At 41.8% G+C, this 15,622-nt stretch overlaps 1 protein-coding gene across 1 annotated transcript in view; it reads left to right on the forward strand.

The window, feature by feature from the left end:
- Positions 1-10,832: 10,832 nt before the first annotated feature.
- Positions 10,833-15,622, forward strand: part of LOC311123169 (docking protein 6-like) — a gene marked incomplete at its 3' end in the record, with an annotated part of 47,629 nt that continues 42,839 nt past the window's right edge. Inside the window, exons 1-2 of the mRNA XM_084197432.1 lie at positions 10,833-10,934; positions 15,256-15,370. Of these exons, the coding sequence (XP_084053558.1) occupies positions 15,292-15,370 (79 nt within the window). The 5' untranslated portion in view covers positions 10,833-10,934; positions 15,256-15,291. The remainder of the gene's footprint in view (positions 10,935-15,255; positions 15,371-15,622) is intronic.

Below are 15,622 nucleotides of genomic sequence, written 5' to 3' on the forward strand. Positions count from 1 at the left end.
GGACACACACACACACACACACAAACACACACACACACACATCATCACTGTTAAACACACACACACACACACACACACACACACACACACACACACACACACACATCATCACTGTTAAACACACACACACACACACACAAAAATCCCCTCTCTTAGGCTGAACATTTGAAGACAGAGAACCCGACTCAGAGCCAATGCAACAGTGACAGTAGCCTGGAGGGGACCTCGCCCAACTCATCAGGACCAATCAGAAGATCAGAACTACTAGATTCAACCTACTTCATTTATTGCATAAAATGTCTGCACACAATGTTTCGGGGCTCTCTTCAGATAATAATAATAATAATAATAATATGCCATTTAGCAGACGCTTTTATCCAAAGCGACTTACAGTCATGCGTGCATACATTTTTGTGTATGGGTGGTCCCGGGGATCGAACCCACTACCTTGGCGTTACAAGCGCCATGCTCTACCAGCTGAGCTACAGAAAGTGGATACTCATGGATGCGCATCGCAGTTGTAAAATGTCAACACAATTGGAGACACCACGTCATTTTTGGAGACATGTTATTGACAGTAAACTATTGTAGATGCGACTGCTAACTAAATAAAACATTTTAGCTGGCTAGCTAATCATCTTAGCTAAATGTGGGGCAAACAATTCAGTTATTTACCGTTAATTTGAGGGATTGGGGTGAAAGAAATCGAGTTACATAGTGATACTTTACGATATACTGTATTGACAATATCGCAATATTTTAGTGCTAGTTGGCTGTACCTGCACCAAAACACCATTATTGTTCCTTCATAGCTTGTTCTCAATCTTTTCACATTGGGAGCCAATTTGTTTTCAGCACTTTTATTTCCATGACTGATCAAAACTCGTTCTCATGGCTTTCTGATCCCTCTGCAACAGACATATGGTGCGCAATAAAATCACAGTATCGAATCGCAATACGTATAGAATCATGAGACTCGCAATGCTGATGCATATATCTTATCGTGAGGTTCCTGGCAATTCCCAGCCCAAGTTCATTTGCCACAACAAATCTCTTCGCTAGCAAACGCGATGTCTTCTCCAAAACGGCAATGTGTCTCCAGCAATGTTTACTTTTTTGACGTTCTATGGCATCTCCACTTTCCAAGCATATATGACCACATGTAATATTTTGGTAAGTGATGCAAATAGTGAACTATGTAGGGCCAGGATGTAAAATATATGTAGCTGCAGCAATTTCTCTTATCTGATATGGTAAGTAATGGGGCTTAATTTATAGCTCCCTAAGAGTTTGACGAACGGGTCCGTGCACGCGATTCCAGATATCTTTACCTCTGAATAAACTGCCTTTATTATACCATATCCACCCTGTCCAAAGTCTCTACTTGGTCTCAGTTCTCCAGTAAACTTGTGATTATCAACACTAACCTCATCGTTGTGGCGGCGGACAGCTAGCCTGTATCCCTCATCAAGTTGAGTGGCAATGTTATTTTTCCGTTCGTACCAATTTTTGGAAAATCCTCGGGTGTAGGACTTTCCGCCTTTAGTAGAAACCTGTTGAATTATTAAATTTGGTCTGGGAGGTCCTAATTGTTTCGTTGCCAATTTATCTTCATTTGTTCGCCGACAAAAAGGAACTTCTTTCAAAGACACAATCCGCTCTTTTCTCAGTTACGTTCATGGTTACGTTACGTTACGTATGACGAAAGCGCGTAAGTGCAAGCCCTCAGACACCCATAGAGATTGTATTGAAGGCTCTGAAATTTGAAAAAAATAGATTTTACATTAGAGGCTATGAGAGACTTCTGGGCGATTTTCAACCTGACTGAAATCGCCCCAAAAGGGGGGGGGGGCATTTGAAGCACGACTTTAGCCTGATTCGACATTTAGTGGCAGTGTGGCACTGTGGCAGATCAGACGTATAGATTACAACACTGATAACTACTGTTGCCGTGATATAATTGATTAGAAAAAAAATCCCTTCCTTTTCCCGTTTGGCAGTGCGTCGCCCATATCGCCCTATTGAACAGGCCGCCCCTGGGTACCGCTCTACTGCTCCACTAAGGAGCTGAAGCCTACCGCTCCTGCTACGTCCAGTCCAGCTCCAGCCAGCGGGGCCAGACCGGACCAGGGGCGCTATGGGGGGTTTGTTGGAGGGTGGTGGGCAAGCCCGGAGCCGGAGCCGGAGCCGCCGCCGCGGAGGAATGCCCACCCAGCCCTCCCCTGTTTTGCTCGTATTTAGGCGCGGTCGCAGTCCGCGCCTTTAGGGGGGGGTACTGTCACACCCTGGCTCTGGGACTCATTATGTTGAGCCAGGGTGTGTTCATTCTATGTTTTCTGTTTCTATGTTGGGTGTTCTAGGTTGTTTATTTCTATGTTTGACTGAGTGACTCCCAATCAGAGGCAACGAGTGTCAGCTGTGTGCTGGTTGTCTCTGATTGGGAGCCATATTTAACTGTCTGTGTTTCACTTTGTGTTTGTGGGTTTTTGTTCCGTGTTCGGTCATTGTCACTGAGGACTTCACGAGTCGTTTATTGTTTTGTTATTTCGTGTGTATGCTTTAATTAAATAAAGCAAGTATGTTCGCTACTAACGCTGCGCTTTGGTCCACTCCTTCATACGACGATCGTGACAGTCAATAACAGATGGTGCGCGATGTCTAATGTTAAAGAAGTCTCGAGCTATTGCACGCCTGAGGTAGAGTACCTTATGATAAGCTGTAGAGACCACACTATCTACCAAGAGAGTTCTCATCCATGTTATTCGTAGCCATCTATTTACCACCACAAACCGATGCTGGCACTAAGACCGCACTCAACAAGCTGTATAAGGCCATAAGCAAACAAGAAAATGCTCATCCAGAAGCGGCGCTCCTAATGCAGGCAAACTTAAATCCGTTTGACCTCGTTTCTACCAGCATGTCACGTGCAACCAGAGGAAAAAAAAATTCTAGACCACCTTTACTCCACACACACGGCATACAAAGCTCTCCCTCGCCCTCCATTTGGCAAATCTGACCATAATTATATCCTCCTGATTCCTGCTTACAAGCAAAAACTAAAGCAGGAAGTACCAGTGACTCGCTCAATACGGAAGTGGTCAGATTGCTACACTACAGGACTGTTTTGCTAGCACAGACTGGAATGTGTTCCGGGATTCATCCAATGGCATTGAGGAGTACACCACATCAGTCACCGGCTTCATCAATAAGTGCATCGACGACGTCATCCCCACAGTGACCACACGCACATTTCCCAACCAGAAGCCATGGATTACAGGCAACATCCACACTGAGCTAAAGGCTAGAGCTGCTTTCAAGGAGCGGGACACTAAGCCGGATGCTTATAAGAAATCCCACTATGCCCTCATGTGAACCATCAAACAGGCAAAGCGTCAATACAGGACTAAGATTGAATCCTACTACACCGGCTCTGACGCTCATCGGATGTGGCAGGGCATGAAACATATTACAGACTACAAAGAGAAACCCAGCCGCGAGCTGCCCAGAGACACGAGCCTACCAGACGAGCTAAATGACTATGCGTGCTTTGATGCAAGCAACACTGACGCATGCATGAGAGCACCAGCTGTTCCGGACCGCTGTGTGATCACGCTCTCCATAGCTGATGTGAGCAAGACCTTTAAACAGGTCAACATTCACAAAGCCGCGGGGCCAGACGGATTACCAGGGCGTTTACTCAAAGCATGCGTGGACCAACTGGCAAGTGTCTTCACTGACATTTTCAACCTCTCCCTGACCGAGTCTGTCATACCTACATGTTTCAAACAAACCACCATAGTCCCTGTGCCCAAGAAAGTGAAGGTAATAATAATATAATAATAATAATAATAATAATAATATAATAATAATATAATAATAATGGTCCTCTGTAGCTCAATTGGTAGAGCACGGCGCTTGTAACGCCAGGGTAGTGGGTTCGATCCCCGGGACCACCCCATACGTAAAAATGTATGCACACATGACTGTAAGTCGCTTTGGATAAAAGCGTCTGCTAAATGGCATATTATTATTATAAAGTGAAGGTAACCTGCCTAAATTATTACTGCCCCGTCTCACTTCGGTAGCCATGAAGTGCTTTGAAAGACTGGTAATGGCTCACATCAACACCATCATGCCGGAAACCCTAGACCCATTCCAATTTGCATACCGCCCCAACAGATCCACAGATGATGCAATCTCATCACACTCCACACTGTCCTTTCCCACCTGGACAAAAGGAACACCTACAGTAGGGAGAACAAGTATTTGAAACACTGCCGATTTTTCCTACTTACAAAGCATGTAGAGGTCTGTAATTTTTTATCATAGGTACACTTCAACTGTGAGAGACGGAATCTAAAACAAAAATCCAGAAAATCACATTGTATGATTTTTAAGTAATTAATTTGCATTTTATTGCATGACATAAGTATTTGATCACCTACCAACCAGTAAAAATTCCGGCTCTCACAGACCTGTTAGTTTTTCTTTAAGAAGCCCTCCTGTTCTCCACTCATTACCTGTATTAACTGCACCTGTTTGAACTCGTTACCTGTATAAAAGACACCTGTCCACACACTCAATCAAACAGACTCCAACCTGTCCACAATGGCCAAGACCAGAGAGCTGTGTAAGGACATCAGGGATAAAATTGTAGACCTGCACAAGGCTGGGATGGGCTACAGGACAATAGGCAAGCAGCTTGGTGAGAAGGCAACAACTGTTGGCGCAATTATTAGAAAATGGAAGAAGTTCAAGATGACGGTCAATCACCCTCGGTCTGGGGCTCACCTCGTGGGGCATCAATGATCATGAGGAAGGTGAGGGATCAGCCCAGAACTACACGGCAGGACCTGGTCAATGACCTGAAGAGAGCTGGGACCACAGTCTCAAAGAAAAGCATTAGTAACACACTACGCCGTCATGGATTAAAATCCTGCAGCGCACGCAAGGTCCCCCTGCTCAAGCCAGCGCATGTCCAGGCCCGTCTGAAGTTTGCCAATGACCATCTGGATGATCCAGAGGAGGAATGGGTCGTGGCTGTGTCTTCCAGCATGACAACGACCCGAAACACACAGCCAGGGCAACTAAGGAGTGGCTCCGTAAGAAGCATCTCAAGGTCCTGGAGTGGCCTAGCCAGTCTCCAGACCTGAACCCAATAGAAAATCTTTGGAGGGAGCTGAAAGTCCATATTGCCCAGCGACAGCCCGTCTGTATGGAGGAGTGGGCCAAAATCCCTGCTGCAGTGTGTGCAAACCTGGTCAAGACCTACAAGAAACGTATGATCTCTGTAATTGCAAACAAAGGTTTCTGTACCAAATATTAAGTTCTGCTTTTCTGATGTATCAAATACTTATGTCATGCAATAAAATGCAAATGAATTACTTAAAAATCATACAATGTGATTTTCTGGATTTTTTTCCCTCAATTTGTCTGTCATAGTTGACGTGTACCTATGATGAAAATTACAGGCCTCTCTCATCTTTTTAAGTGGGAGAACTTGCACAATTGGTGGCTGACTAAATACTTTTTTTCCCCACTGTATATCCACATCACCATCAGACCATTTTATTGGTAAACTACATGGCAATGTAATTTTTTTTGTTTTTTAGTGATCCAATACGTAATATAGTACATTTATCATAATTTGGTTGTAATCCAGAGAGGTTAGAAAATGTATATAGATCCTCTATGAGGCTTTGGAGGGATTCAAGTTGTGGATTTAAAAGAAAACATGAATCATCAGCGTACAATGACACCTTTGTTTTTAAGCCCTGGATTTCTAATCCCTTGATATTATTGTTGGATCTGATTTTAATAGCTAACATCTCGATGGTCATAATAAATAGACATGCCGATAGTGGACAACCTTGTTTCACTCCTCTTGACAGTTTAAAACTCTGAGAAATAGCCATTATTTACTATTTTACACCTAGGGTTACTATACATGATTTTAACCCATTTTATAAGAGATTCTCCAAAATTGAAATGCTCCAGGCATTTATATATAAACCCCACTCATACTTTATCAAATGCTTTTTGGAAGTCTGCTATGAATAGCAGGCCTGGTTTCCCAGATTTTTCATAGTGTTCTATTGTTTCCAGTACTTGCCTTATATTATCTCCAATGTATCTTCCATGTAAAAAAAAACTGTCTGATTATAATGAATAATGTCCGACAATACCTTTCTAATTCTATGCACTATACATTTTGCTAGAATTTTTGCTTCACAACACAGAAGTGTAAGGGGCCTCCAATTTTTTAATGGACTGGATCTTTATATTTTCCACTTGTATCCTGTTTCAGTAATAATGAAACCAGACCTTCTTCTTGAGTGTCTGATAATCTACCATTTACATAGGAGTGATTAAAACATGCTAATAACGGTCCTCTTAGTATTTAAAAAAGGTTTGGTATACCTCGACTGGTATGCCATCCAACCCTGGAGTTTTCCCGGACTTAAAATCTTTAATTGTATCCAGAAGTTCCTCCTCTGTAATTTCACCTTCACATGAGTCTTTCTGTATGGCTGTTAATTTTACATTATCAATATAAAAAAATCTCTACAATTAGCTTCAGTTAGAGGAGATGGAGGCGACTGAAACAAAAACATATGCTTAAAGTACTTTTTTTCCTCCTTCAAAAGATCATTTGAGTAATCATGGGTTACTCCGTCATTTGTAACCAGTTTCAGTAAATTATTTTTGGTAGCATTCCTATGTTGAATATTAAAAATGAAATTGGTGCATTTTTCCCCATATTCCATCCAGTTTGCTTGATTTTTTATAATATATTACACTTGATCTTTCTTGAATAAGTTTCTCAATTTCTTTTTGTTTTTTCTCTAATTTATTCTGTGCCTCTATGTTACATTTTTTATTGCTATCTATCTGTTCTGTTAGACCTTCTATTTCCTTTGTTAGTATAAACTCTTTTGGCCTAAATTGCTTTTGTTTTCAAGATGAGTACTGAATTGCATGGCCTCTAAAGGCACATTTAAAGGTGTCCCATACAATAAGGGGATTTGCTGTACCTATGTTATGTCGGAAAAAATCAGCTATAAATTCCTCACTCCTAGTTAAAAACAAGTTATCATCCAATAGGCTTTGATTAAATGTCCACGTGGAAATTCAGTAAGAGTAATGTATATGCCAATTATATGATGGTCCGACCGCATTCTGTCACACTTTTTAAACTTTTGGTGCCAACGAGAAAAGACATAAGAAAGAAGTCAAGACGACTAGCTTGATTGAGTCTCCGCCATGTATATCTCACTAGATCAGGATATTTAAGCCTCCATATATCTACTAGTTCTAATGTATCCATGACATTCACAATTTCCTTAAGAGCATGAGGGTGATTGTTTGTAGTGTGATTTCCTTTACGGTCCATTGAGCTATTTAAAACGATATTATAATCTCCCACCATAATAATAGAGTCTTGAATTGCTTGCAGGGTTGATAATTTATTATATATATTGTCAAAGAAGTGTGGATCACCATTATTTGGTCCTTAAAGGTTAATGAGTCATATCTGTTTATGGTCCAATAGCATATTTAAAATAATCCATCTACCTTGTGTATCTGTTTGGACAATTTGCACATTCGGATCGAAATTACTGTTAATTAATATCATCACCCCTTTTGAGTTTCTTTCCCATGGGAGAAGTATATTTCATCGAGAATTATAGAATTAGTTTCCTGTAAACAATATATATTATATTCCTTCTCTTTGAGCCATGTAAATATTGTTCTTTTTTTGTTATTATCTGCTAAGCCATTACAATTATAACTGGTTATACTTATTTCACCATATACCATAATGAGATACACGTTTCAAATCTATTTATCATTATATATGTTTGTAAATTTACCAATAAAAATACCATAGTGATTGAGTGTCCATGTAGCTGTGCCATGGTATTTGCATTGCTACTAAGTAACCCTCCAATTGTTCTCCACTAATCCCCCCGCTAAAGCCCCTCCCCATCCCAAGTTGGGCCGTCATCCCAGTGATCGGCATACCACCCCCGTCCCTCCGGATCCCTAGGGCCCCGAGAGGCCAGGACCCATCCATCGAAAACAGCACACAGTGCCACCCACAAAACAGAAGCAGGGCAACCACCAAAAGTATTTCCAATGCTCTCACCTCAATATATATATATATATATATATATATATATATATATATATATATATATATATATATAGCTATTTAAAAATATATATCTATTGAAATATCTTGCATATCTTATTTTCCATCATTATCAATTAATATCCATAATAATGTTGGCAGTTCCTGCGTAGGATTTTAACCTATAACCCGGATTGCCATTGTATTACATTACATTTTTGACAAGCAATTATTATTTTAGCAAATAATTATAGTGGTTCATCCTATATTCTCCCTAACATCCTTTCCCCCTTGCAACAGATGTGGGATAAACACACGCACATACTCTAACACACTCAACCCCTTTGCACACTCAACATCTGCACAACTTGAAAGCTCTCTATCACAACCCCTGCTCACAGACACACGTTGGTTCTGGGATATGCAACCATTTCCTTTCTCACTCGCTTAATGTCACACTTATTCAAACACAAAAACGCACACCACACCTTCCATCACAATTCATCCACACCCACATACTGTGCCTTCTATGTCTTCTGTTTGCTATGTTTTTATCTCCACTATGTTGATTGAGTACTTGTGTTCTAATTTAGTTGAAGATTTGTTATTTTGCTTGTTATCTTTTCTTGTAATACCGTCTTATCCCTTTATAAAATACTATAAATATTATAAATGTGTTTTATTATTACAATCCCTACCATGACTAGTATTGGGTGTTCCATTATTCGACTCCTCTATTAGAACTTTCAGAATAGCCATGGAGTGGTCTTTGTGTCGTGGAACATTTGGTTGTCAATATACAGTTTATCGACATCAAGAGCAACACGCTTCCCTTTTAATCAATTTTCCTTGAAGATTGGGTACAGAACCTGGCGCTGTTCTGCAATCTCCTTCGGGAACTGATCATTCATGCCTATTTTCGTGCCAGCAAGTCTTTTACCTAGGCTTTTAACCATTACTTTATTCTTTAAAAAAAGCAAATTTGGCAACGATTGGACTCTCATATCTTTGTCCTCTTTGTACGAAGAAAGAAGTCCTTCACAATTTTTTCTGTAATCTCTCCCTCCTTTTCCTGGATACCCGTAAGTACTAGATTTTCTCTCATCGATCTAGTTTGTATATCTAGTAAGGCTTCTCTCAGAAAGTTGTTATCCTTTTTAAGTTCCTTAATGTCCGTTTCCATCCTAGTGACTGTCCCTTTCAGTTTTTTGTATCGCTCTCCATTATCGCAGATTTTCCGTCACTCAATTCAAGACTCGCCTTCAACTCTTTTACATCATTACTGACCAACTCCAGTATGCCCAGTTTGTCATTTATCGACTTCAACAGGTCGCTTTCCACACTTACCAGTCCGAGTGGTGAAAAGCATAAATCATCTGTATCAGTTGACGAGTCGCGTTTTCTCTTGGAGATTGGTTCTCCTCGTTTATCTTCCGTCATGTTTGAGTGTTGCGTGTTGTTGTAATATTTGTCGATACATTTCTCTAGCCTTATAATTTGTTTTGTGTTATTATCCAGATTGAATGTTATTACCGTCAAATATATTTAATGTTAATATTTAGTCTAACTTATTGATATTGAATATTATGTTTTTATCTTGAGGTGATTTGTACCGCTGTGTATTCAATAAGCCATCTTGTATACCTGCCCTCTACCAGATGTTCCCTTCAATCTTTCTTTGTGAGAATAAACTTTTGTCTGTGTCTGATACTGTGTCCAAACAAATAGGTCTGAGTTGCTAAATAGATGCTTGCACAAACAGCCCAGGTTCAACTGACTGAGAGGAAGTCGTTTGTGAGTTATTCATGTGGTGATGCACCGGTGAGCATCTCATTGAGTCTGGATTAATATCCACACAGATAAATATTGAGGGAGGCTGGCTGGAACGCTTGGAAAGGAGATGGTAAAATTAATTAGTGAAGATGCTTATTCATGTATTACATTTGTTTGAGTTTTTTTGTTGTTTTATACACTTCTAAATTAATACATTTCATTGTGTTATGATAAAAAAATGCCCTTGACAATGTCAGCATTTTGTTTTGTTTGGCTGTGTAATGACATCTGTATAATAATAGCTATTTTCAGACTTCAAAGCTTTCATTGTCTGTTGGTTTATTAATGGACATCTCCATGGTTTGGTTTTCTGATATTCTACAGGGGAACATCTCCATAGTTTGGGGTTCTTCTGATGGAGTTCTACAGGGGAACATCTCCATAGTTTGGGGTTCTTCTGATGGAGTTCTACAGGGGAACATCTCCATAGTTTGGGGTTCTTCTGATATTTTACAGGGGAACATCTCCATAGTTTGGGGTTCTTCTGATGGAGTTCTACAGGGGAACATCTCCATAGTTTGGGGTTCTTCTGATGGAGTTCTACAGGGGAACATCTCCATAGTTTGGGGTTCTTCTGATGGAGTTCTACAGGGGAACATCTCCATAGTTTGGGGTTCTTCTGATGGAGTTCTACAGGGGAACATCTCCATAGTTTGGGGTTCTTCTGATGGAGTTCTACAGGGGAACATCTCCATGTTTTGGAGGTTTTCTGCTAGGGTTCTGATGGACCTAAAGGTTCTGATGGTTATTTTCTCCATGTGCTCTCCACATGTGTTCTCCATGGTTTTGGGTTCTTCTGCTGGGGGTTCTGAATGACCTAAATGTTTTGATGGTTCTGTTCTCCATGTGTTCTCCATAGATCTTCAGGAGGTGTTGGCTGGTGTTTAAGAAGGCATCCAGTAAAGGCCCAAGGAGGTTAGAGAAATACCCAGACGAGAAGGCAGCATACTTCCGAAGCATTCACAAGGTAAACACTAAACATCACTTTATATACTGTCACTGTCTTTTTTTTGGAAATGAAGGATACACCCAGTAGACAGATAAGTTTTTAGGCGCAGCATAAAGCCAGACAGACAGATGTTCATTTGTCTGAGTCTGTTGACCCTTCCAACGGCGTCCGCCGCCCATCATAATTTAGCCACAACCTTGACGTTTACCCAATAACAAGCTCCAACTGCCATTTCACCACAGAAAATTTCGCAGAGCACTTCTTTTATTACAGATAAATCGGAATAAATCATATTACACTCAAACCGACACCAAACAATCCTATTTTTATCTTTCATTAAAGTGTTACATATGGGGTAAATATTGCTGTTAAGAATCCATTAAGGCACATTTGACCACTTTATCTCGTTCCTCCGGGGCTTGTCAATCAAATGTATTTATAAAGCCCTTTTTACATCAGCAGATGTCACAAAGTGCTCTACAGAAACCTAGGAAAAACTCCCTAGAAAGGCAGGAACCTAGGAAGAAACCTAGAGAGGAACCAGGCTCTGAGGGGTGGCCAGTCCTCTTAAGAGTACATGGCCATTTAAGGCCAGATTGGAGGATAATCTGGGTTATAATATTTATTTTCCCGCTTCTTAAACCCTTTGAAAATACCCCAATTAGGCCTCATTATCAGTGGCCAGGAAGATGATGTTAAGTGGGTAATGTGGCTCTGCTGTAGTAATGAGGGGAGAGGAGATGGAGCCTCAGGTAGGGACTAGCTGGCTGGGACACCAGAGGGTTTTGATGTGGCTGGGCTTTTTAATGTGTGGCTGTATTGTGAGAGAGGCTTTTTAATGTGTGGCTGTATTGTGAGAGAGGCTTTTTAATGTGTGGCTGTATTGTGAGAGGGGCTTTTTAATGTGTGGCTGTATTGTGAGAGGGGCTTTTTAATGTGTGGCTGTATTGTGAGAGGGGCTTTTTAATGTGTGGCTGTATTGTGAGAGGGGCTTTTTAATGTGTGGCTGTATTGTGAGAGGGGCTTTTTAATGTGTGGCTGTATTGTGAGAGGGGCTTTTTAATGTGTGGCTGTATTGTGAGAGGGGCTCTTTAATGTGTGGCTGTATTGTGAGAGGGGCTCTTTAATGTGTGGCTGTATTGTGAGAGGGGCTTTTTAATGTGTGGCTGTATTGTGAGAGGGGCTTTTTAATGTGTGGCTGTATTGTGAGAGGGGCTCTTTAATGTGTGGCTGTATTGTGAGAGGGGCTTTTTAATGTGTGGCTGTATTGTGAGAGGGGCTTTTTAATGTGTGGCTGTATTGTGAGAGGGGCTCTTTAATGTGTGGCTGTATTGTGAGAGGGGCTCTTTAATGTGTGGCTGTATTGTGAGAGGGGCTTTTTAATGCTCTGTAACACACTGTCTATTACACTATCAGTATTCGGCGCATGTGACAAATACAATTTGATTTTGATTTGATTAGATTTTTGCACACATAAGTTTCTGTTAAATAAACCACTTTTGTTAAATAAACAATGAACATATCATCTTTTTTTTGTTTCTGTCATTTACTTGGAATGTCTTTATTACAAATTGGGGTTTAGATAAGGATATTATATGTTTATTTTAATATTTTATAGCAAAATAATGACCAGACCTGTCGGGTTCACATGCTTTCAAGCAGCGCTCTATAGCTGATACTTGCGAGGAAATCTTTCATTGCGTTGTGTGGTTTTGTTTGCATCAATTTCAAGCTTCTGTTGATACACAGTAACCCCATGTGCCATGCTTATCGGGTTAGGATCCAGAACAATTACTAGAGTACCACATCTGTCTATGTGAGACTACATAGGTTACATAAAACTCATGGAATAGTCCAAGGATCTGTTTGGAATGAAACATCTGTTTCTACTACATCATACGGTCTACTGGAACCTCTGTGTAGTGTCACCTTCTCCCAGAGAGGTCTGCTATACACAGCAGTGGACTGAAAGATGACAGAACACATGCACCAGTGCACCTGATAATACTTCCCCAGAATCCCCACAAAGATTAGGAAAGGTTTCATCCGAGGGGATCCAGAAGAGTGCTGCAGGGAAAACAGACACTTTCACTGATTCATCAACAACAACAACAACAACAACAACAACAACAACAACAACAGTGGATTTGTTTTTGTGTTTTGAAAGTTGCTTCGTGTTCTTTATATCTTCCACTCTGAATATCTCCCTTGTTTACTGTTTTGGCAGTTGCAGCCAAATAATGCAGCCAGTGGTTTTGTGCATAAATATTTGCATAGAGTGCAAATAAGCAGTGAAGTGCAGAGCAGTGACTTTTACAGAGTTTATGCCTCTGGGCTCTATGTTCTTTGACAACAACTTTGTTCGGAGAGTAGAGGAGAGGAGAGGAGAGGAGAGGAGAGGAGAGGAGAGAGGAGAGGAGAGGAGAGGAGAGGAGAGGAGAGGAGAGGAGAGGAGAGGAGAGGAGAGGAGAGGAGAGGAGAGGAGAGGAGAGGAGAGGAGAGGAGAGGGGAGAGGGGGAGGAGAGGAGAGAGGAGAGGAGAGGGAGGATAGGGGAGGGGAGGGGAGGGGGGAGGGGAGCGATAGGGGAAGGGAGGGGGGAGGGGAAGGGAGGATAGGGGAGGGGAGGAGGAGGAGAGGAGAGAGGAGAGGGATAGGGGGAAGGGAGGAGAGGGGAGGGGAGGGGGAGGAGAGAGGAGAGGGATTGGGGAAGGGATGATAGGAGAGGGGGAGGGGAGGGGGAGGAGAGGAAAGAGGAGAGAGGAGAGGGATAGGGGGAAGGGATGATAGGGGAGGGGAGGGGAGAGGAGAGAGGAGAGGGATTGGGGAAGGGATGATAGGAGAGGGGGAGGGGAGGGGGAGGAGAGGAAAGAGGAGAGAGGAGAGGGATAGGGGGAAGGGATGATAGGGGAGGGGAGGGGAGAGGAGAGAGGAGAGGGATTGGGGAAGGGAGGACAGGAGTGGAGAGGAGGGGGGAGGGGATGGGAGGGGGAGGAGAGGAGAGAGGAGAGGGATTGGTGAAGGGAGGATAGGGGAGGGGAGGAGGGGGGAGGGGAGGGGGAGGGGGAGGGGGAGGGCTGGCTAACCACACATGCCCACAAAGCTCCAGTGCCGATGTGATCTTTGGTTGGCAGTTCTGTGTTATAATTGTGTTTCTGTAGGAAGATATGAACCACTTTCTCTTCATATTCACTTCCTCACATATAAAAGGCAGACAGATGGAATCAATGATATTTTCTGGATAATGAATACTATAGCATAACTGAAAAATGGAATTCAGTCCCAGATTTGAACAACCTCACGTCACAATGCCTTGTTACGCAGTTTCACAACAGTCTTGACCCTATAAAATGCTGTAACTGAAACATTAATCTTAAGAAACATAAACATCTTTATTCCGCATGCGGCATGGAAGTACTGTATGCTTCTCAGCCCTGAGCGTTAACAGTCAGGTTTTTACTATATGGGCAACACACGCACACACACACGCACACGCACATGCACACGCACATTATACTACACATGCCCCTGCACATTATACTACAGTATATGGGCAGTGAGCCCACCTAATACATTCCCATCAGGCATTGTGTCCACAGTTTGCTCAGAGCGAGCGCTCTACAATCGTGTAATGGCTCTTATCTGTCCAACAGCGAACGGAGAGCGCATTGTTGAATAAAACAGCCCTATAAATGCACAATATATTCAATTAAATACAACCTTCTCTCTTTGTTGTATTCAATCACTCCCGGAGTTAACATGATGTAGTAGCTTTTTGATTCTGGTCCTGAGTATCGATTGGATCTTTAGTGGTCATTTGCAAAGTGAAGCAGGTTCACCATGGCTCCTGTTGTGTTTTTAGTTCGGGCCAGAGCTACAGAAATCCAAACTCTCATTTAGGAGAGTGAGTTGATCCATACAAGACAAGCTTGTTATGAACCATTAGACAATTTAAATGGCCTACTTTACACAATTTCCATTGATTTATCTGAATAAAATGATAGTAATGGTATTGAATTGCATTCATATAGCTAATTTCAACAGGTCTCACAGAGCTTAAGATATTGAATATTGTTTAAATAAATATGATATATGATAAAATGACATTTTGTTTTTGCGATTCTGGATGTACAGAACATCACCAACAGTAATTTTAGATGATTAATTATCAGTTAAGGAAACCAGTCGAACAACCAACTTACAAGGTGGATTACAGTTCTGTATCTTGTTCAGTTTAATTCTGAACCTAACATAACTGGACGATGTGTTCGCATGGTTAGGCCCCTCGGCTGTCGTCTTGTTGATTTTGCTTTAATGTTTTGTTGTTCTGTCTGTCTTTAGATCACGGCGCTTCACAATATCAAGAACATTACACGGATGCCGAGGGAGACCAAGAAACACGCTGTGGCAATCATCTTCTACGACGAGATGCCCAAGACATTTGCCTGTGAGTCAGGTAAGCAATGCAACCCTGGGAAATGGAGGGAGGTAGGGAGGGAAGGAGGGAGGGAGGGAGGGAGGGATAGTGGGATGAAGAGGTCAGATGAGAGAAAGGGAGAAAGCAGGAGAAGAGAGAGAAGGAAAGAGAGAAGGGGAATGTTGGAGAGTTTGAGGGAGAAAGACAACTGAGTGCTGAAGCTGTCCCAAGCACCGGTCATTGTATTGTATTGTATTAGCTAAAAAGGATGTGTGTTATTGTGTCAGGGGG

The sequence above is a fragment of the Coregonus lavaretus genome (assembly GCF_964263955.1).
Source record: "Coregonus lavaretus genome assembly, contig: HAP1_SCAFFOLD_187, whole genome shotgun sequence".
NCBI lineage: Eukaryota > Metazoa > Chordata > Actinopteri > Salmoniformes > Salmonidae > Coregonus > Coregonus lavaretus.